The 23,809-nt window shown below is 39.7% G+C and overlaps 1 protein-coding gene across 1 annotated transcript; it reads right to left on the bottom strand.

Moving 5' to 3' along the window:
* Positions 1–7,918: 7,918 nt before the first annotated feature.
* On the bottom strand, positions 7,919–8,407 carry LOC122672309 (uncharacterized mitochondrial protein AtMg00860-like). The gene has a single exon (XM_043869802.1). It carries the CDS (start codon positions 8,405–8,407, stop codon positions 7,919–7,921), a length of 489 nt encoding a protein of 162 aa, XP_043725737.1.
* Between the last annotated feature and the right edge of the window lie 15,402 nt (positions 8,408–23,809).

The following is a 23,809-nucleotide window of genomic DNA, read 5'->3' as shown; positions in this document are numbered from 1 at the left end:
TGAGAGAGACAGAGAGAGAGAGGAGGATGATCCACCAATCCTATTTCTATTGTCTATCTCTTTCACTCACCAAATTTGCATATTTTCCATCAAAAGACGTATCCTAAGAACCCGTAACAGGATAGGTAGAGAGAGACCCATTCCTATTACTTTTGTCTTTCTTTTACTCACCAAAATTTGAATATTTTCCATCAAAATATCCTAAAGAACCCGAAACATAACTTAACACTTCAATAGGCCGGTTTGCTAGATATTAAAGAAACAAATAGCAATGAGTTTCAGGATTAGAATAACTTCATACTTCTCATATCATCCATACCTTAATTTCCTTAATGAGCTCCTCCTCCAAGGAGTCTAAACAGGATTAGAATAACTTCATACATCTCATATCATCCATACCTTAATTTCCTTAATTTCCTTAATCTCCTCCTCCATTTTAGGTAATTTTAAAACCTCATGATTTCATTATGCCTTAATTAATTCTATAATTTTCTGAAGTTTCAAACTATAACCAAATGAGAAAGTTTTCCTTCACAGTGGAAGAAGGAAAACCCACAATGTGTTCAACATTATTATTTCTCCTACTAGTTGAAGGTTCAAAATACCTTCCCTCGCCTGTGCCACTCATCTCACCCCATTAAACCTAAAGTAGAAGAAAAACCACTTTCATGACCAAACATACAGAACTAACCCCAAAAAAAAAATTGGTTAGATGGGAGCAGGATTGGAAAAGGGTTAAAAAGTTAAAAGTAGGTGGTGTTCTCATTCCTTGGCATAGACTTTATCCTTTGCATGGGCTGAATGTTGGACCTGGCTCCTGTCCAACCATGACGTGGTGGGATCCTCCTGTGAAATGATCACCCCACCCTTGTTTTTGCTATCGTTTAGTGGGGCTGGACGCTCCAGCTCCCACCACAGCTGGACAAAATCCTGGTGTTCTCATTCCTTAGCATAGACTTTATCCTTTGCATGGGTTGAATATTGGGACTGTTAGACTTGGTAGGTTTGAATGTATTTCACTCAATCAATAATGATAGTTACAAGATGTATATATAGGGAACAAGAGAATCCCTAGTGGCTGAAGATCTCACATGTGATAATAGGAAACATTCTATATCACATGTGGACAAACAAGGAAACAAATATTTACAATATCAGTGTATTACAAGGAAGGTAATATAAAAGGAATGCTCAATGTATGGTAAGAGGTATTGATGGAATGGTCAATGGATGGTAGGTAATAGAAATGGAATGCTTGAGTATGGTAAGTGATATAGATGGAAGGAGACCAATATAGTACGTTCCAAAGATGAGAACGTCTATATTGGTCAATAGGGACCCACCTGTGAAATGACCACCCCACCCCTGTTTTTGCTATCATTTAGCAAGGCTAGACTGGAGCCAGGTCCATGTTGGGGTACGATGTTTTGTATTTGGTTGTTTGCATTAGTGGGGTAAGAGGTCGTCAGCCTTTAGGGTTATATGGGTATTTTGGTAAATTACTTGTATAGGGTTTCATTTTTAAATTTGTAGCAATTGTTCTTTCTCTCTTAGCACTCTGAGAGAGGTGTAAGGACAAGTGAATGTAACTGTTCTTCGCTTCCCAAAGACGGTGCCAAAATGTTGCACAAAGAATGTTGCTAGAGGAAGACCCTCAAGCACTGCAACTTTCAAGCTAGCCTGGGCTAGGAAAGAATATGGAAAACGAAGACTATTCTTTGTTGTTTCTTGATTTCTGTATCGATTGAAGAATGAATAAGTCCCTTATACATGAGTACTGGGACTCCTATTTATACAGGTTCATGTCCAACCCCTTTCCTATTGCATCTCTTGGATCCGCCAGAGGGCTTTCCTTCCGGTAAGGTGGTCCCAGCGTGCTCGGATTAGGAAACTCGTGCAAGAACCAAGATTCCCCCCTCAAATCGCGGGATCTTTCCTGTTCTTGCACGTGAATTATGGTTTATACGCCTATATCCATTAGGAAGTCCTCAACCAACTTTGCTGACTTGTCCAGGCCTACCTAATTGTCTTGTGCGTGGCCCTTCACGTTTTTGGTTGAGGGCCAGTTACTTGTAACCTAAGTCGGCCCACGTGTCAAGCAGGGATTGGATAGACTGAATGTGCTGTATCAGGTACCAAAGCTTCTGCCATAATCTATGTCTATACATAATGAAAAGTGGTCCAATCTTGTAGATGGACGAACAGTAACAACTGCTTCTACAAACGCATTCCTCAAAGCTTGGTTTTAAGGCACCCTATCCAATCTAATTATGATGTTTATGTTGCCAGATCTCTTGTTATTCCAAGTGTCAATTGTACCATGTGATCAAATGTCCATTAGGTCGTATGCATCCATCATCGATATAAACTATTGAATATCATTTACCCCTTTAGAGTCACCCCCCTTTTTCTCATGCCAAGCCAAAAAAGAATTGAATTCATCGATGCACATCCAATTATTATGGTATTGATTTTCAAAGGAAGAGATATTATCCCAAACATTTTGCATATAAACTTTCACTAGATCACAATAAACACATGTTAGGAAAATGGTAGGTTGGAATTAGATCTCACCTCTGCATCGATGATCCAATTATTGGCATAGAGGATGGTTATCTGAATTTGTTGGTCCCAAAGTAAGCTAAGGCCTCTGGCAATGGGTACAGGGTTGATACAGAATGAGGAATGAAGTTACAGCCGATAGCCTACTCTAGAAATCTTCTTCGCTTTTAGGTCTCCATGAGGAACAAAATATCAGAGTGGAACAATTGGAGAGATGTTTAATGGATTGGATTGTCAGAGTCTCTGACAATTCTAACTTATAAACTTCATGAGCACATCTGGAGCTGATTTCCCCTAACCACCAAGGGGTCATCCATTTAAAAAATGATAATGAGAACATGAGAACTCTTCTGTTTGCATTTGACTATCTTCCTACAGCTGGGAATGTTTATCTCCTTTGGAGCAGGTTTTGGATAGTTTATGTCATGACCCCATCCATAGATTAGGGTATTGTGACGAAAATGCCCCTGTATTCCACATCAATCTATAGGATCGATACTTTGCTGTGTCATGTGCACTACCCGGTTTCTCATTCAAGGAATAAGAAAAAAATCAGAGTTATAGCAGATATATGTAAAGAATATAAATTCAAGTAATTAGGAGCTCTAAATGATATCATATTTATATATGTGGCATTTTATTCCAAACAATCAAGTTGTCATTGTATACCAAATACTATATCATTGTAAAGAAAGATAAAAACGATACTGGAAGTTATTGGTTACATACATCTACAAAATCCATCAGTATAAAGTAAAGTAATGTCCCAATCATTGGGCCTCAAGACCAAACTACTATGCATTATGAGCACACTCATCACAAAGGTAATCAGGTCCCTGTTCCATCTCTAGCGGGGCATCCAAGCCTCGTAATCCTCACCACAATGGTACGCTGGATCAATCTCAGCTAGATCTGCCATCCTAGTATCCATATCTAAAGAAAAATAAAGATTCCCAAGGGATGAGCTTCCACAAGCCCAATGAGTGATTAAACCATACACAATCATACGATAGAGAGTACACGTTCAATGCATGCTAAAGTATCCTCATCACATATGATGCATGAATGCATTTGTTCATTTTTCCCCTAACAACGAGATTCTAAGTCAGGTCAAGTACTACAATAACACAGGTAGCATCGTCAGCAACGGTGCCATACACCGAATGGCATTCCGACCATGACAAACCCATGCTACAATGGAAACCTGTGAGATCGAACCCCCTCACCATGTTGTCTGTAAGCCCTTGATACAAACCCCATCCTGGTGTCTAGCCTGATACACGATCAGTGCCTAAACTTCATGGTAGGCTACCCCGAAATATGGTCGGGACCCATGGATTTGCCCGACACCTAAACCCCTGTCTATAAGGGTCGTAGTACTGGGTAAATTACATCCTAACCAGCAAACAACTATTCAGATGCGTATATATTTACACATGGGTATAGGTGTAGCCTAGAAGTCGAGTCTATAGTGCCTTACCCGGAGTCCGGCTATACTCTTGCCCCTCTAGCTTACATCCACACAAGTTACGGCGGGTGTGATACCGATATAATGGTCAGCCAGTCACCATCCGAATCTAATTCATCGATTATACATCATAAAAGTTTCTACAACTATAATACTATACACTAACCAGAATCCATTCCCATATATAGCATCATGCATACACGATTGCAATTCATCGTACTTCGTACCAATTCATAATAATTGGTGTAAAATAACTCATCATGCATAGTACTCACACACATCAACATGCATAACTTAGATTGATGCTTAATGAAAAACACGTCATAAAATAGTCCAAATGTTTAATCCACTCATAGAAGTCGAAACGTAGATGATCTTATCTCCCATATAATGTACGCTCCTTTCGTACACGTACATTAGCCTAACAAGCCAATACACTGGTGTACAATAGGTGAGAAGGTGTCTGGTTGAAGTCTCAGAGTTGGAACTCCAAGACAGCAACAATTTGCACTAGGCAGATGATGCTCTATATCCTAGGTGGCTCATGACATCAACCGCCTGCTGTATCGTTCGCCTAGGCCCGAGAATTCAGGAATTTGGCTTGATTTGTTTCCAAACTTTGGCCAATGGCTATGGGGCCAGTAAGGGCCCATGGGGAAGTGTTAATGACCCCAAGGGAAGTTACTAAGCACCAATGTTTGGTCCAATCAAGATCCACAAGCAAGGATTGGTTTCCAAAAGCTATGGTTTCAAAAATGGAGGTCCATCAAGGGGTTTCATGGCATTCAAGCCAAAGGCAAGGGAATGGGGCATTCTAGAGCATCATTTAATGCTCCAAGCATCCAATTAGATGTATAAACTAGTTATAACTAAAAGCCCCATGGTTTGGTGGGGGATTAGGTAAATGCTAATCAAATCAAAGTAGGAATTAGCTTAGAAATGTACATAGGTTAGAGGTTTTACCTAAGAACAAGCTAGATTGATTAGGGAACAAGCTTCCAAGCTGAACTTGAGCTCCCAACCATAGTCCCCATAAACTCCAAGGTCCCAAGCAAGTGCACAACTGGTAGGTGGAGCCTTGAGAGCTTATGGACAGCTCTAATGGAGGTTGGGGGGGTCTTCCTTCCCCTCTCCTTCTTCTCCCTTCTCCCTCCTTCCTTAATTTTCTTACCTCCCCATTTTCTCTCCTCTCTCTAAGTTGTGAAATGAGGAAAATGAAGAGAGGATAAGGTTTTGTCTAGGTTTAGCTAAGTGGGTTAGGGTGTATTTGGATTGGGGCTTGTCTAAGGTCCAAAGTGAGTTTGGAGTATGGTGGAACCCAAATAGGTCATAGGTTCAGGGTTTGGGGGTTTAGCTAAGTCATTTGGTTCCCAATAGGTCTAACTTAGGTGAGGGTTAAACCCTAGACTGGGTTAGTATTAGACCAAGCAAAACTCACCTTCATAGAGATAGATTCGTACCTGGCGGATGATGTACTGACGGCTCATGCATCATACGCCTGCTGTATCAACCGCCAGGTCCAAATTGTGATCTTTGGTGGTCAGAATGGGATGGGGAGAGGTTCAACCAAGTAAGGGGTAATAATAGGCAAGATTAGTAATGTTAACACTATAAACTATCCAAGGACATAATTGGAATTATAAAATATAAAGAAAACAAGTACCTTCATTCATTTGAGAAGGTTGGTATGGTTGAACTTCCTATGACCTTCTTCACATCTTTGTTAAGTTCACGGAGGAAGGTCCACAAGTTTGGAATTATTAACGAACCTACCCCTGATCCTATCAAGGAATCTTTCCTCAGTGGGGTTGCCATCCAACCACCCGAAGATCATATATGTTGGCTTCATGGTAATGGTCCAGAGATCACCAACATATGGGAGTTTTGCCCCTACACACAAGTCCAAATTAGTCTAGGGTTGGTTACGGATGTAACATTCCCTCCACCTTATAAGAAATTTATCCCTCAAAATTGACATACCTGACAGTCCGAACAATTTAGGGTGTTTTTCTCTCAGCTCGCTCTCGAGCTCCCAAGATGCTTCTTGATCGGCATGGTTGCTCCAACACACCCAAACATATGGAATAGAGTGGTTCCAAAGGTTCTACTCTTTTTGCTCCAAAATTGCAATAGGTCGCTCATCATAAGTCAAATCCTCATTCAACTCAGGGAGGTCTTGGGAAAGTATTTGGGTTGGATCTAGAATGTACTTCTTCAACATAGAAACATGAAACACATCATGAACCCCTGCCGAGGTTGGAGGCAAGGTCAACCTATAGGCTACCTGTCCAATGCGGGCCAAAATCTCATAAGGCCAATAAATATCGGACCCAATTTTCCTTTCTTCCCAAACCTCATCACCCCCTTGGTAGGTGACACCCGAAGGAAAACTTTATCCCTAACTACAAACTCGAGGTCCTTCCGCCTAACATCGGCGTAACTCTTCTTCCTCGATTGAGCGGCCTTGATATGGCCCCAAATTAGATCTACCTTCTCATAAATTTCCTAGATCATCCCCAGTCCCAAAATCCGTCGCTCGCTGACTTCATCCCAATACAGTGGTGAACGACACTTCCTTCCATACTGGCTTCAAATGGTGCTATACCGATAAATGCCTGATAATTTTTGTTGTAAGCAAATTCTATAAGTGAAATGTGCTCATCCCAACTACCCTACATATCGATAGCACATGCTCTAAGCATATCCTCCAGGGTCTGGATAGTATGCTTTGACTTTCCATCTGTCTGTGGATGAAATGTTATGATAAAGTTCAGTAAGGATCCCATAGATTTCTGGAAACCACCCCAAAACCTCAAAGTAAATCTCGAATCTCGGTCTGAAATGATGCTAATCGGTACTCCATGTAGGCAGACAACATTGTCAATGTAGAGCTTGGCAAGACGGTCCATGGTATAGGTCATCTTCATAGGGACAAAGTGTACCACTATGGTCAACCGATCAATAATGACCCAAACGGAATCCACACCTCTAGCTGTGTGGGGTAACCGGTGAAAAAATCCATGGTACTATTATCCCAATTCCACTCTGGGATCGGTATCAACTGCAATAAACCATGGGCTCGTTGTCTCTCGACCTTTACCTGCTGACATTTCAGACACCTTGAAACAAAGGTTGCTACATTAGCCTTCATACCATTCCACCAATTATTCCTCTTCAGATCTTTGTACATCTTGTTTCCACTTGCATATACCAAGTATGGTGAATAGTGAGCCTCGTTCAACACCTCCTTCCTTAACTCCTCATCATTGGGTAAGTAGATTCTACCCCAGAATCTAGGTATACCATCATTCGATCTGATGAAGTCTGGATCGGGTTGTTCGCTGGATTAAGCTCTACTCAACAATTCCAGCAACTCCGTGTCTATGGACTGGGCCTCCTTAATCTTCTTAATTAAGGATGGCTGCATGGTGAGGGCTACTTAGGACACCACTGTATCATCGATCAACACCTCAAGATCTAACCTTCAGGCCTCCTCAATCAGTTGCTCACACAATGTCAGTGCTGCTAAGGACACAGTCTGTGACTTTTGGCTAAGGGCATCTGCTACTACATTCAGCTTGCCCGGGTGGTAGTGGATTGTACATTCATAGTTCTTCATCAATTCCAACCACCGCCTCTGTGTCATGTTCAACTCCTTCTAGGTGAAGAAGTACTTTAGGCTCTTATGATCACTAAAAATATCACTTTTCTCACCATACAAATAGTGACGTCATATCTTTAATGCAAAAACAACTGCCGCCAGCTCAAGGTCATGAGTGAGGTAGTTCTTCTCATAGTCTTTCAATTGCCTCGAAGCATAGGCCATAACCTTCCCGTTTTGCATCAGCACGCATCCCAATCCCAATTTCAAAGCATCACTATAGGCAGTCATTCCCTTGTACCATCAGGTAATGTTAAGACTGGAGCTGAACTCAACTTCTGCTTCAATTCCTGGAAATTTTTCTCACACTCATCAGACCAATCAAATTTCACTCTTTTTCGGGTTAATTTGGTCATGGAGGTAGATATGCGTGAGAAATTCTCAATAAAGTGTCGATAATAACTGGCCAATCCTAAGAAGCTACGAATCTCCCCCGCGTTCTTGGGAGCTTCCCATTCCATTACTGTATTTAACTTACATGGATCAATCTTGATCCCTTCAACTGAAACTACATGGCCTAAGAGGGCCACTTGTGAGAGCCAAAACTCACACTTGCTAAACTTTGCATATAGCTTCTTCTCTGTCGACCGCTGCAAAACCATCCTGAGATGCACCGCATGTTCCTTCTCTGATTTTGAATAAATTAGGATGTCATCGATGAATACAATCACACAATTGTCTAGTACATCTTGGAAGACCCGGTTCATCAAGTCCATGAACGCTGTTGGGGCATTGGTCAGACCAAAAGGCATCACCAAAATCTTGTAGTGACCATAGCGTGATCGGAATGTTGTCTTGCTAATGTCACCCTCCTTGATCTTCAGTTAGTGATACCCATACCTAGGGGTGTCAATAAAGCCCGGCTGGCCCAAACCCACCCGAACCCGCCCTTAGCCCGGCCCGGGCCCAACCCTGATTTTTCAACCCTGAAGGTGGGTTTGGGTTTAGTTATAGTCTGACCCTGGCAAGGTCGGGTCGGGTCAGGGTTTAGATCCTGGGCCTAGCCCGGCCCGGCCCGACCTGACCTCCTGTATTAATTATAAGTATATAATATTACATATATATATATATATATATATATATATATATATATATATATATATATATATATATATATATATATATATATATAGTATATTATTACTGGATATCTTGAATTACAAACTTGATAGAACTTTGAAGCATACAGAGAATTGTTAAAGAACTTGAAAGTATACAAGGAACTTGATAAAGGACTTTGGAAGCATACAAAGAACTGTTAAGAACTTAGTTCAGAACTTGGATACAAACTTACTTGTAAGGACGGAACACTTTGAAGGCTTGAGATAAAAGCCTATGGAACTTGAAGAACACTTTGAGTTACACTTTGAAAGGGAACTTGGGATATTTGAACTAAAGACTAAAATAAAATTTGAAACATTTACTATGGTTCTACTTAGAACCGTTGATGTAGAGAACTTGAAGAAAGGAGTTGTAGAGAAGCTGCTCTTGTCTTGGTTTCTCTCCAAAATTCTCCTCCCTTTGCTTCGAGGTGAAAGAGACTTCTTATAGAGATCTTGAAGGCTGAGTGGAGCCTTATCCGAGAGGAATCTTCAAAGCACATGGGCTTGTCGGTTTCTTTTGACTTTGAAGGCCAGAGGGGCCGACGCACCGAAAGTAAATTTGGACTGGAGTGTTGTAGTGGAAATTACTGTTTGTTTTTCCCACCAAAGTGTTGGTGAAGATCGAAGACGTGGATCTTGGAGAAAATCTTTAAAAACCGCACCGAGGCATTCCACATGTAGAAACACTGTTTTTCTCATTAGTTTGGTTTAGATAGATCACTGTATTGGAATGGGCCCAGTGGTGGCTTGACTATCTAGGACCAAAGATAGTGACTGGTACACGCCTTTAGATACAGTCGCGTGTCAACTGCTGAGCCATTCTTTTGATGTCGTATGGCTGACAAATTTCAAGCATCAAGGCCTGGAAACTAGCCTTTGTTAATGGGCTTCTTAGAAGTTTGGCCCATGGACCTACGGGTGGATCTTGCAGAAGAGGAGGAGAACTGTTGGCTGATAAAGTCAAGCCCATCATTTGGGTCTTGAGCAAACTGGCCTTCGTGAAGGTGATGGGTAATGGACCCAACACTGGATTGTGCATCTTCATTTTCTTCTTCTTCAGTATCAAGTTGGGCAAGTTGGGCCTCAATTGTAGCTTATTGGGCCTTAAGTTGCAGGCGTTTACTGTCGGTAGACTTGTCAGAAAGGGCAATTTGGGGTTTTGATTTGGGAATGGTTAAGGCTTTGATAAGAGCGTCTTTGGTGCATTTGCTGAGGTCACATTTGTCCCACCATTTAACTCTGAACCCACGGCTAAGTATGGGAATGGACCATTCAGGGGTTTCAGCCCGTTCAACAGCGTATTCCCAGTATATGATCCATGCCAGGCGGCATTGGACAAAGACGCAAAGGAGATCTGGTTGTTCAGGGATCTGTTCAGTGTGCTGGCAAAAAATTTGGAAGGTTTCAAAAACTGGATCTGGTAAGATGTCAAGAATAGGGCCAAGGCGGCCCACCATCTGGGAAACCAGTGGGGAATTGGGCTGGAGAACTTGTTGTCAAAACAAAAGAACCAAGAATGTTGGTTCCTACTATTCTGATAAAGGAATGCATGATGCCAGGCGTCCATGTAATCAAAATAGTGATATTCTTGAGGTTGGTAATTTTGGGAGAATCTTTTGGTAGTGAGGGGATGAGTGCCCCAATCTTTTGTGCTGAGGATTTGAAGGATTGTTACTGAAGTATGAGAGACCAAGTGAGGATCATTTTTATCAAAATTTTGTTTCAATCGGATGGAATCTGTATCCACGAGGATGAACTCGTAGAATTCTTGGGTTTTTGTACTATTTGGGGAGTAGAAATGCCAACCTTGGTAGAAAAGTCTTTGGGCGATTTCATGAGGGGATTAGCATCCTTTGGTGATCTGGTCATCGAGGGAGAAAAGATCTTAGTAAAAAGATTTTTGGACATACTGACTTTTGGGAATGTTTGGAGAGGGAATTGGTTTAGACACTGAGAGGGAAGAACTAGGTCGCGTGACTGACTGAGAGGATCTTGTTGCTGGGACTAGTTGAGTAGAACTGGTGGCCACAATTTGGTTGAAAGGAACATTGGTAGTGACTTGTTTGGATGGAGAGACTTTTATCAACTAACTTGAGGGAACTGGTTTTGCATAGGAATCTTTGGATTTGATGGAGGGTTTAGGAGGCTCCTTTGGAGCCATGATGACGGAAATAGTTTTTGGACCCTGCAAGAATTCACGGGTGAGGAAATCAGGAATGGAATTCATGTCTCCTTTGATATAAGTGATGTCAAAATTAAAACTTGATAAAAGGGCTTGCCAGCGAGCAAAAATTTGTTTGGAGGCAATATTTTGAACATCATTTTTCAAAACTTGTTTGGCGGCACTACAATCAACACGAACGAGAAATTTTTTATTTAATAAATCACCTTGAAATTTTTGGATGCATAGAACAACTGATAAAACCTATTTTTTAATAGTACTATAATTTTGTTGAGCTGGGTTCCAGATGCCAGAAGCGAACAAGACAAGTTGTTCGGTATTGTTCTGGACTTGTTTGAGGATGTCGCCATAACCTAATTCAGAAGCATCAGTTTCAACTACCTTGGATAGGGTAGGGTCAGCAAGATGAAGACAAGGGATTTCTTTGACTAGTCTCTTTATATTTTGGATGGCTGTAGTTTGTTCAGAAGTCCAAGGAGGAGGTTTCTTCTGAAGTCTTGAATATAGTGATTTACAGTGATGGCTAATTTGGGGAATGAAATCTCGGACATAATTTAGACTGCCTAGGAATCTTTGAAGTTGTGTTTTATCAAGGATTTGATTAGGGAATTTATTAGCAAAAGCAATAGATCGTTCAATTGGGATAATTTTGCTTTGATTTTGGTGTGGAATAATTCCATTTTTTTCTGGGAAAGAACTAGGCCACTAGTCTTCATGGTGTGAAAGAAACTTTTTAAGTGTTTGAAGTGTTGTTCAATGGAACTAGAAAATAGAAAATATTAAGACATCATCAATGTAAACAATGATAAATTTACTAAAAGGATTTAGAATGTCATTCATAATATTCTGGAATTCACTGGGGGCATTTTTTAGGCCAAAGGGCATTACATTCCATTCATAATGGCCAAAAGGAGTAGTAAAAGCTGTTTTGTATCGATCATCTGGATGGATTTGGATTTGCCAGAAGCCGGATTTCAGATCAAATTTGGAAAAGATGGTAGCCTGATAAAGTTTTTGGAGTAAGTCTTTTTTATTGGGTATAGGGTATCGTATCCATTGTAAGGCTTCATTTAAAGGTTTATAATTGATGACTAATCTGGGTGTGCCGCGTTCTATTTTAGTATTTTTATTGACATAAAAAGCTGCACAACTCCACGGAGACTTACTTGTACGAATTAATTTTTTGTCAAGGAGGTCTTGTATTTCTTTTTTACAAGTTTCTTGAAGTTCCTGGTTCATTTGGATTGGCCTAGCTTTGGTAGGAATATTTTTCTCTAGAAACCCTGGTTCATAAGGTAATCTAACAATGTGTCGTTTGCGAAACCAAAAAGCGTCTGGAAATTCGGAACAAAGATCGTGCTCAAATTGTTGTTTGATATTGGATATTTGTTTTTGGGTGGTTTTGTCACAGAATTTCTGTTCAACATGCCTATGTGCAATTTCTTGTTTTAGGTAATTAAGGTGCTTTTGTTTGCCATTGATTAGATTAACAGTAGGTTCTTGAGAGAGGGCAACAGATTTGAGGAGGTCAATTTGTTTTGTTTGAACTGGTTCTAAGAATGCAAAGTCAATCTATTTTCCTAGAATTTAGGTTGAAATACCTTGGTTGGTGACTGTAAAAGGTTTAATTAATTCAAGGAATGGTTGTCCGAGAATTACTTCAGTATTTAAAACTTTTACTAAAATAAAAACTTGTTTAAGACAAGCACCTCGGTTACATATATGGACATTGGATAATTTATAATTTACATTGAGTCGAGATCCATTTGCTCCTGTTAATTTTTGGGTTGATTTTTCAAAATATTGGGTAGGGACTAATCCTTCTTGAATGCAGTTTAATTGGGCTCCTGAATCTATTAAAGCAGTGGTAGTTATTTTATGAGAAGAAGATATAGCTAGGGTGATATTAGCGTACCATTGTTGACAGGAACCATTGTTAATGATATCGACGAAGTCTGTTTCATCGTTTGTTTGTACTTCTTCTTCTGCTATAAAAGATTGTTGAAGTTTCTTTAGTTTTACTATGTCTACTTTAATGTTTTTTATCTCGGTCTTAAGATCATTTGTTGTGGCTTCAAGGTTAGAGATTTTTATGTGGTTAGGAGTTGGTGAATTGATAGGAGTTTTCCTGAATCTTTTATAGATATGTTTAATATCATAAGAGGTAGATGTATTATGAGTATTTGGAGTTGACATTTGTTGTATGAGTTCTTGAGCATGTTGAAGATACAATTTCTTGACATTCTTATCTTTGATTTGATCAACAAAACTAAGGAATGCTTCAGGTTTGTCAAACTTCGGCATTCCTAGATTTGTTTGTATCATGTTGATAGATTTGGTGGATTCTTCGGATTCATCATAATTTGTACAAAATACTCCTTGGCTACATGTGCAAGGAGAGATTTGCTCTTCAGTGGAGGAGGAGTCTTCATTATCAGTTTTTACTTGGTTAATTTCATTATGTTCAGACTCAGTCTCTGAGTCTGACCTGAGTTCTTCTAGGTCGGCTAATAGTTGATTTTAGTGTCATCAGGCATTATTAGGGAATTGAATTTCTTTGAGAGCCTATAGTATTTGGCTATGTGTCCTGGTTTTTCACAATTTTAACATCCGATTTTTGGGTTTTGAGTAGGCTTTGATTTTCGGAAGGGTTGATGTTTAGAGCGTTTCCATGGTTGGTTTGTGACAGGTTGTTTGTCTAGGATTTGGTCTTTACTGGAAAACTTATACCTATTTTTCCGAATATGGTGGTGTCTTTTATGTTTTCTGTGTGAGATTTTAGTAGCTTTGGATTCAAAGCCAAATTGTTCAGAAAATCCTCCTAACTCTTTTTTGTAAGACTTAGATTCTTTTCTGATTTGTTTTTTGAGTTTGATGTAAGTACATAAGGCTAATCCTTCCTTATGAACCAAACTTATAAGGTCACCATAAGTAAGGGTTTGATAGGGAATGTCGCCATTGTTTTCATCTCTTAATTTTTGTTTTAATTTTTCAAAAAACAGGCTCAGAAGTCTTGTGAGGAATTTTTCTTTCTAACAGGGAAGATTTGCATCTTCTCTGGTTAAGACTTTAGTCATGAATGTATCTTTATACCATTTGAAGTCATGTAATTTTTTACATTTGAGATTTGATAATTGTTCAGAGGACCTATCCTTGAGTCTAGTGGGATCACCTAAGAAATATTTTGTTATGCTGAAAATAAGGGTATTAACAGCGTCACCAATTGGTTGGTTATTTACTAGGATAGGAAAACCGGTTTCATTAATTTGTATTTCATTTAATATTGATTCTTTGTCTTCAATGGTGAGAACATTATCCCACCATCCTTTGAGTTGACCAATAAAGCCAGAAATGATTATTTTTGCAATAGTTTGGTTAGGTATATCTTTTATACGATGGGCATTGCTAACCATCGTCATTTCTTGAAGCTTATTGGCTAAGTTGTAATCCGACATTCCATCTATGTTCCATTCATAGATGATGCCACTTTGGTAATTGGCTTGGGAGAAATCTTTCCTATTTTCTATTTGGAGGTCAGGATATGTAGGCCTTGGATAGTAATTTGGTGCCATGTAAGAACTAGTTATGGCATTGACTTGGTCATCATCATCACTAGAGGTTTCTGAAAGAGCAGTTTGTTGGATCGTGGAGACTGTACTACCTTGTGATTCTTTTTTAGGTGTATCAGGGATTACTAAGGCATTTAATCTTGATGAAACTTGATCTAAGAAAGTTTTGCCTTCTTGTGTGTTAAGATTTTTTAGACTTTTATGAGATATAGCAAAAGGTTTGAACATTGTATTTGTTGAAGAAGAAGTTGGTTTTGTAGTATTGAGAGAAGGGGACTCAATATGAAGTTCTGGTTGAACTAGATTCTCTATTCTAGTCAATTGGGTTCCTATAGTTTGCAAATATTGGTTTGTATAATTAACTTGTTCAATAACCTTCTTTGATCCATCAGTGACTCCTTCAACGGATCTGAAGGGTGTCGCAGTTAGATCAGCATCATGTATTTTTAATTTGAGATTTGAGGACAGGGGATGGATTGACTCGAGAGTCTTGTTGTCCACCTTGGTCCAAGTTTGATAAACCTTTTTTGTTGACATTAATATTTGTAAAGGGATACGAGATATTCTTATTATTGGTATAAATGTCAAGATAGGTAAAGAACATGATATTTGTTTTAATAACAGTCATTTTTTCATACCAAAGATTTTTAATTTGTTGTTGTTGGTCCTTTAAAAAATAACTAAAAGACTAAGCTCTTTTTTCTTTATTTCTAGGGAGCGGGTAATCCTCTTTGAGTGTTGGTTTATCTATCTGATAGTCTTCTAAGGAGATGATGTCGATTTTGGCTTCATGTTGCATTTCTGTTTGAGTTGGAGAAGATGGATTGTTTGTAGGGGAGGAAGTTTGAGATTTTTCTTCGTAGAAACCTTGAGTAACATTTTTGTGAGTCTGTAGACCTAAAAGTTTGAGGGTCTTAAGTTGTTCCTGTAATCTTTGATTTTCTAAGTGTAGACTTGCAAGGGAAGAGGTAGACACATTGGAAGTTGAGGCTCTACTGGGTTCCTAACTGAGGTTCTCAAATTCCTCAAGTTGAGGTTTTGGTCTGTGTTGGAACGTCACCGTGACAGTTCCGTCTTGACTTTGGTTAATGGACTCTATTTCTGACTAGGGTTCTATGGGTGGTTCAGGACAAGGACATTGTAAACACCATTTTGGAGGAAACGTTATGTCTTTCCAGCTAATGGTCGTGGGAGGAATGGTTCTAGACTGGAGAAATCCAGTTTTTATAAACGTTGTTTGTCCTTTGGTTGTTCTTTTTAGGGCTCTGGATCTTAAGGTTTTCATAGCTTTGTACTGGATCCGATGGATAATGGCAATGGGAATCGATCCTCGTTTCATTTTGTAACCATTTGTGTTGATGTTAACTTTTAGGGTATTTAATAAGTTTGCATCACTAAGAGGGAGATTGATATCTGGGTAGCAATTGAAGTAGACTGGTCCTTTGCAAAGACTGGTTTCTAGCATACCTAGAATTGAGTCTTCAAAATCTATGAATCTTTGATCCCTAAGGGGTAATAAGAGAGAGACATTAAGTCCTTCTCTATGGAGAGGTTTGATGGCAACTTGGATGAGTCCTCTATGGATATAACTAAAATCTTTTTTAAGTTTGTTAAGATTTGAGGGATCTAAGAGTTGGATCTCTTCCATATCAGGAGAGTAGTTTATGGTTTGTTCAACGGTCTTGATGGTTTCTCTAAAACTATACCAATCTTGTTTGTAGACTTCCTTGGTAGGGACTTTGGGCATGGTCCAATTTTGAAGGGATTGGTCAAGATCACTGGTGAACACCTCATTACTGATAATATTATTTTGTGAAATGATATTACTGTGCAAACTAGGTTCGCCTCCAAGTCTCGAAGACATGGATCTACTTAGTCGACTCATAGTTATCGGTTCTATCCCCCCTTACTAGAAACACACTTTCATTCACCAAAGGGTGAAGGGTGATAATGGTATTGCCAACCGATAACGGGACTTACACACATTTGCCCTACATGGCTCCAGACAACCACCAAAACACCTCGACGCAACTCCTAGAGGACAGAAACCAGTGGGCGGAGATCAGGAATAGGACAAATAATCAAAAGGCGGCTACAGTAGACATGGCTCATATATATATATATATATATATACTTAATATAAGTATTTTCTTAACCCAAAAAAAATAGAAAAAAAAAACAGAAGAGAATTGTAGAGAGATAACTACTAGCTTTGTCATCATCTTGAAGTGGGAACCCATAAAAAGAGTCACTGACATGATTGTTATTTAGTTGTAGCCCCTGTAAGCTTCCAGGCCTATTGAAGGGACAACGTTACAATTGTAGAGAGAGAGTCTATACACACGCCATTTTTTTCAACATATTTATTAGCTGTCCCACAGGTTGAGATCCTATGTTACAAAAACATGGTCTAATGAGACACGTGGACGATGCCATAAATCAGGGCCAACCCGACCTGGCCCGACCTTGGCAGGGTCAGGTCAGGGTTAAGAGTTTCTTGACCCTAGCAGGGTCGGGTCAGGGTTAGGGTCAGGGTTAAGGCCTCTAGGGTCGGGTCAGGGATTAGGGCAGGCCCGGCCCAACCCGACCCATTGACACCCCTACCCATACCTCAAATCTATCTTGGAGAATACTCTAGCTTCCTGAAGCTGATCAAACAAATCATCGATTCTAGGTGGCAGGTATTTGTTCTTGATTGTGACTTGTTGAGCACCCTATAATCGATGTACATTCTCATGCTCCCATCCTTCTTCTTGACGAAGAGGACCAGTGCTCCCCAGGGAGACACGCTAGGACGGATGAAACCTTTCTTCAACAAGTCTTGCAACTGTTCCTGCAATTCCTTCAACTCAGTTGGTGCCATTTTGTAAGGGTCTTTGGACACCAATGCCGCTCCAGGTAGTAAGTCAATGGTAAACTCGGTTTTCCTATCGGGAGGTACCTCAGTCAAATCATCCGAAAACACATCTCGGATGTAACGCCCCTGAAACCACCCTAGCGGTTTAGGGACATTTATGGTCCACAAGATCTCAAGTTAAAGATTATGAACCGGAACAGAACCAAAGATAGATACATTAATGTAAAATGTTTAAACTAAAGATGTTCCATTAATATAAATGTTTTAAAGTTACTGAAATAAAAAGTACATCCATAAAGTCTCAAACCATTACTAAAAGTTTAATTCTAAATTGCATAAAACCTCAAAATAACATAAGTCTTAAAATCTAAAAGTCTTAAATCCAAAGTCTAGAGCAGCCAAAGATAGCTAATATAAAGGTTCATCCTCCTCATCATGAGCAAAGTCCTCAGCGCCCTCATATGCATAGTCATCTCCAAACTCTGTCATATCTGAAATGTGATGAGGGTAAGCTTTGGGAAAAACTTAACAAGTACAATATATGATTCCATAGGTGTAAAAATAATCATGCAAACAAGTCCCAAAGACATACATATAATGTAAGATATCTAGTATCCTATCAGGAAAAATGTACATCACCATAATCATAGTGTATCATCAAACAGTTAAGCCAAGATGGTAATGCTCATTGAAACAGTGATAAAGACAGTAAATAAATAGATGTTGAAAGTAAAGGCAGAAGATATTTACGTCTCTCATGTAAAATCGACTAGTAGAGCGATTGCAATTATACACTGATCATGACCCTTGTGATAGCATCACATGCAACAGTCATGAACTACATCATCCTACTGTCCCACTCAGTCAAATAGAAATGATTGACACTATCAGTGACCTATAGTAACAGTAGCTCTGCAACGCCCCTGAAAGTTTTACCAGCACGCTTCTTAAACTCGAATACTATGCTATGGAAGCATAATGTTCCAACAAGGAAAGTCATCTTATCTTGTCCCCATACGTAAGCCCATGCAAGTAAGGCAAGACAAATCAATAAAAATATATAACATACAAACAATTTACGGAATAAAGGCTAGCTACACCTTCACTCCACCTTATGATGTACTAACGGTAAAATAAAATAAACGTATGAAGATAGAATTTGTATATGAAAACGGAATTTTTAATGAATAAAATAAATATGTGAAAACAGAATTTTTAAAGCACCAATAAATATCCAAGACATGCACTCATAATCATGAAGATCAAACAATAATCTCCAATCAAACGGTAAACAAATTCTCTAATTCTCTTGGAGCGTAACTACAAGCTTTAAATCAAAATAACAAAATAGAATTTTTTTTATACACAATAAAATGTATGAATTTATCAATTAGGAAGCACTTCATCAGACCATCACAATCATGTATAAATTTTATCTGAAGAACATGCATACTTTTAAAGAAAATTTCAGCAACACATATCTTTTATTAAATAGTGAAGAATAAAATACTCTTCTCAAACACTCAAGTGCATGCATCAATTAAGCAATATAAAAATCTGATATGAGCATGAAATAAGTAACTAAACAAGAGACACGAAAATAAAATTTTGCTTTGACATATATAAAAATATCAAGTAAAATCATGTACAGTACTCACCTCTTCGAGAAAATTCAATTAGACAAAAATACTAAAAGTTGTTGGAATCCCAAGCTTGCTAAGTGCTTTAATGGTGATGATCTTCCTCCTCTAGGGTTGAGAAGCTTTAATGGAGTTCAAGGAATAAGGTAATGATGAAATTAACTTTAAGGTATTGTTTAAATTCGGATTTGGGAAACACATATTTTTGACAGAAAAACCTACCTTCATTAAATCAACGATATCTCTCTGCTCCAATATCTGATTGAGGTGATTCTAGTTGAGTTACGAAGTAAAGAGATCAGGATATGTTTTATTGTGAAATAGAATTTTCTCAATTCAACTCCAAAAAGGGTCAAAATTGGCCGTCAAGTGACTGATCCTGCACAGTCCGAATTCTCCCTCTTCTCCTTCCTTCTTCTTCTCTTCTCTTCTCTTCTTCTTCCATGATTTTTTTCTCTCTCTATCTCTCTCACGATTTTGTTAAAGGGAATGGGGTTTGGGTTTTGGTTATAAGAATTTAATCCAAACAAGAAAGAAAGAGGTGGGAAGAATCCGATTTAGTCTCTAACTAGATCTCTTTACTTACCCTCCAATGAAAATATTTTAAAATGAATCTTGACTTGAGATATTTAAATTAAAAAGTAGTTTAATTTTATCTAAATTCTTTTTTTATTGGGATTTTATTTTATGAGGATTTTCTCTCTCTAGGATTGAGTTTCCAACCAATGGGAGATCGAGGAAGCCCCCTTTTAAGCCCAATAAAATTATAAAAAAAAATCTTAAACTCCACCTCTCAAGAATTGAAATTTAGACCTCTAACCATTTAAACTAAATGTCCAACTAATAGGCTAAACTAGAAGTTATGGTATAGACATACAAAATCAAATATTTATCCTAATTAGTCTTAATTACATATTAGGCAAAATAATAACATAATTCAAAATAAAGAGGCACATTAGGGTTCACTACTTACAAAGATTATATAAGTGCAACTCCCAACCAACCCAAACTTCTCACACTCTAACTTGCCCTAATCCTTAAACAGGTGAAAAGATAAAAATACCCTTAGGTAAAATTTGGGGTTTTTACAGAGGAAGTCTTTCACAATCCTTAATTCCTCTAATGGTTTCACTTTGGCTTCCGTGTTAATCACCAAAGCTAAGTAACAATCACACCCTTGATCCATAAGCTTCTTGGATTGGAGAGCCGAGATTAAAAGCCTTTTGGATCGCCTCTTTTTATCTCCCTTGAATACAAACACCTCTCCATCAATGGGTTTGAAGGCAATTTGCTGCTCTAAGCAAGCCAAGTTCGCCCTATGGGCAGCCAACCAATCGATACCTAGAATTGCATCGATGTCTTTCATATCTAACTACCCAAGGTGTGCAATCATATCACAACCATAAATCCACATGGGGCATGGCTTGTAAACTATGTCTAGGCCAACCACACTCCTCGTAGGTGTACTAACTACTAACCCTTGCACTGGACCCTTAGGGCCAATACCCATTTTCTTGGCAAAAAAAAAGATACAAAGGAATTCGACACTCCCGAGTCAACGAGAACGTACATAGGAATAGAAACAATAGAAATGGTACCTGACACAAATATAGCATTCAACCATGCATGCATGAGGTGACGTGTTGCAAAACAATAATTCAAGTAGCTCAAAGTTGGGGTGTTATCTGTCAAAACCCTGGTTGTTGCCTTAGCCTCGGCATTAGTCATAATATATGCTTGGGTTGAAAGTCTATTGCCTTGTGTAGGCAACGGGGGTTTACCAACCGATTTAAAGTGGGATGCTTGCGTAGCTGAAGGCTGAGCTGCAGTCCATGACACCTAATGCTTAGGCTGAGGGCAAGCCTTGGAGATATGTCTATGTTTATTGCAGTTGTAACACCGTATAGAACCACCAGTAGGTAAATATGAAGCTACAGACTGGGCAGGTTGTGCGGGCTGAGCTGAATCCATACGTTTATAATACGTAGGTGTATAGCTTGAGTACAATGGTCGAGGAAATTTGCTTAGTTCATGAATAAAGGAGGTTGTGGCTGTTCTTTTTCCAAGACTCGATTGAGTAAGGTAAGAATTCCTTTGTCTATCCTCAATGGACTTAGCTACTTGGGCCATCTCAGCATAGGTCTGGGGCCCTTGAGATACCAAGAACAAGCTTATTCCGGCCTCAAACCCTTTTCAAACCTCTTCCTCTTCTCAACGTCATCCTTCAAATGAATGGGAGCAAAGTGGAATAGCTCCTCAAACTTCTGTTGATATTCAAGGACTGATTTGGATCCTTGAGTAATATCTATGAACTCCACAGCCTTTCTCTCACGGTAGCTCTCTGAAAACTAATTCACGAAGAAAGCCTCCTTGAATTGCTCCTAAGTAAGGTTAGGATGGGTAACAACTAGGTTGGGCTCCGTCGATCTCCACTAGTCATTAGCTTCGCCTTTCAACATGTAGGCAGCATATCGAATCTTGTAATCTTTGGTGCAATTGAATATCGTGAATGTCTTCTCCATCTCCCAAACTCACACTGCCAGGTATAATGGATCTTTGTTTAATCCAGTAAATTCCATGGGCCTCATCTTTTGAAATCTCTCAATAATTTTTGTAACATCCACTTGTACTTGAGCCGGTTGAGCCGCCACCACAAGTGTTGGGGGTGATGGGGGTGGGGTATAGGTTGCCGCCCTAGCCCTCTCATCGGCTTCATACCGGGCTGTCAAGTAATCTGCAAATTCCCTTTGTTACTGTTAGAATGTGCACCTCATCTCATCCAAATAGTCCATCTGTTGGGTCCAAAATTCCCTCATCATATCACCAATCATTTGGCTCACATCATGAGCCGTGGCGTACCTAGGGGCATCCGGAAAGGGATCACTAGAAGTACCAGCCATGTCTCTACCATAGCCCCGACCAGGTGTGGGCACCCTAGGACCACGGCCATGACATCCGCGCACCATGACTAAAACCCTAGAAGAAAAACCATAAAAGTTAGCCCGCATAATGCACCACACAATTAATCAATTTAATATAAAAAATGGTTAATTAATTAGGTGGGGTCACATACAAAGGCTACAAGGCATGTAATATGGGTGCATGCCAAACGGGGCGACCAAAATCATCAAAATAGGCTAAAACTGCACCTGACGGCCTGTGTACATCATCCGCCAAACTAGCAGCTCATGCAGGCAATAACTGGCCTAATTTTTCTGGCGGATGATGCAAAGGCGGCCAATAGGTTGGATGATGCAAGCTGCGACCTTTCAGTCCCCACTTCTATTCTTCCATCCGCTAGAGCACCAAACCAAGGCGACCAAGGGGACTCTAAGCTTCTTCCTGAAGCTTCAATCTACATCTCTCCTTCATCCAAACCTCACCCAAGGTATGTTCTTCTTCTCCAACTCCATTCTCAACTCCTCTTCTTCTCTAACCGAATCTAGGTTAGGATTTGTACATTTTTCTTGAAATTTTCCTATGTTATTTTGTGTTCAATGGTGTTTTTATTTGATTAATCTATGAATGCAACAAGCTTGGTTCATTTGGGTTGTTATTAGTGATGGTCTCATTGTTTTGGGTAGGATTTTGCCCCAAAATCCAAATTTTGCATTATCTAGGGCAAAATCTCATGATATATGAATTGATTATATCTAAGCATCAAATACACAACAATGCACACACATATTAGTTGTAAAATCTTTGACCTCCAGCCTATTGTGGCCCAAATTCTAAATTTTTCTTTTTTTTATTTTCCATTATTTTATTTTGCCCAACATAAGATCTCTTGTAATGTGATTGGAATTGGAGTTTTCCAGGTTCATGTTGGATATATTTCACATGCCCAGTAGTCTCGAATTAATATGTTGGGTTTTATTTGGGGTTTCTCAATCTCTAACTGGTTAGTTTTGTTCCATTTAGCTTGTTAGTTTGTCTATATATAAAAACGCACACAAGGTGTTGGGTATTTTGTTTTAATGAATGTTATGGTCCAAACCAAGGTGCACTTACTCATGTGCTCCCTTTTACTTGTGTGGATTAGCCATGGCCGCAAGAAGAGGCGTAGTTAACCCACCTCAGCCCGTGGAATTCGACGAGCGCTTGTTCCATAAGGCAGGGTATGTGGAGTTATCGAGCGACCTACAACGCATCTCAGTCATAACCGAGAGATGGGTCATTATAGAGGATTTTTGCTCCTTCCAAGTGGCGGAGAGTGTAGACGCTGAATTTTGTCACCACCCCCAGCAATGATGACAATCGGACGCGAAAGACTGGCAATGCCCTTCAGAAACCCATTCAAAACACACCACCCTATTTCACCTCAAAAAGCGCACACAACCTCGCTATTCGACACATGATAGTAGTCCTATGTGGCAGCCTCGCATGTGGAAGCAGCACTACGTGGCAGCTCCGCACTCCGCAGCAGCATTGCGCGGCAGCCCCATACACAGCTGCAGCCCCACGTGCATTGTGTGGCGCTGACATGCAGCGCAATGTGTGTTGTTCGGTGCTGCCATGTGGCACTGGACGTGCTGCTTGGCAGCACCGCGACGCTATCGTACAACGCTACATGCGCTGCCATGCAGCATTGCATGCCCGAAACCCATTTTTTTCTTTTTTTGCTCCCTCGCGGTGCTATAGTGCACCCTCGGCAGCGCTGCCAGGCACGATTTTGCCTATAAATAGCCCCTCACCTTGCATTTCTAGATTCCAAGTTTCCTAGAGAGGGGGACCTCCTAGACTCCAAACTTCTGCCCGTTTCCCTTT

Source organism: Telopea speciosissima, chromosome 8 (genome assembly GCF_018873765.1).
Source record: "Telopea speciosissima isolate NSW1024214 ecotype Mountain lineage chromosome 8, Tspe_v1, whole genome shotgun sequence".
NCBI lineage: Eukaryota > Viridiplantae > Streptophyta > Magnoliopsida > Proteales > Proteaceae > Telopea > Telopea speciosissima.
Note: the sequence above shows the minus strand (reverse complement) of the source record. Positions and strands in the feature narration are given on the sequence as shown.

Excerpts from the sequence above, each read along its gene's own strand:
- LOC122672309 (XM_043869802.1), bottom strand. The coding sequence starts at position 8,407 with ATGGACTTGATGAACCGGGTCTTCCAAGATGTACTAGACAATTGTGTG.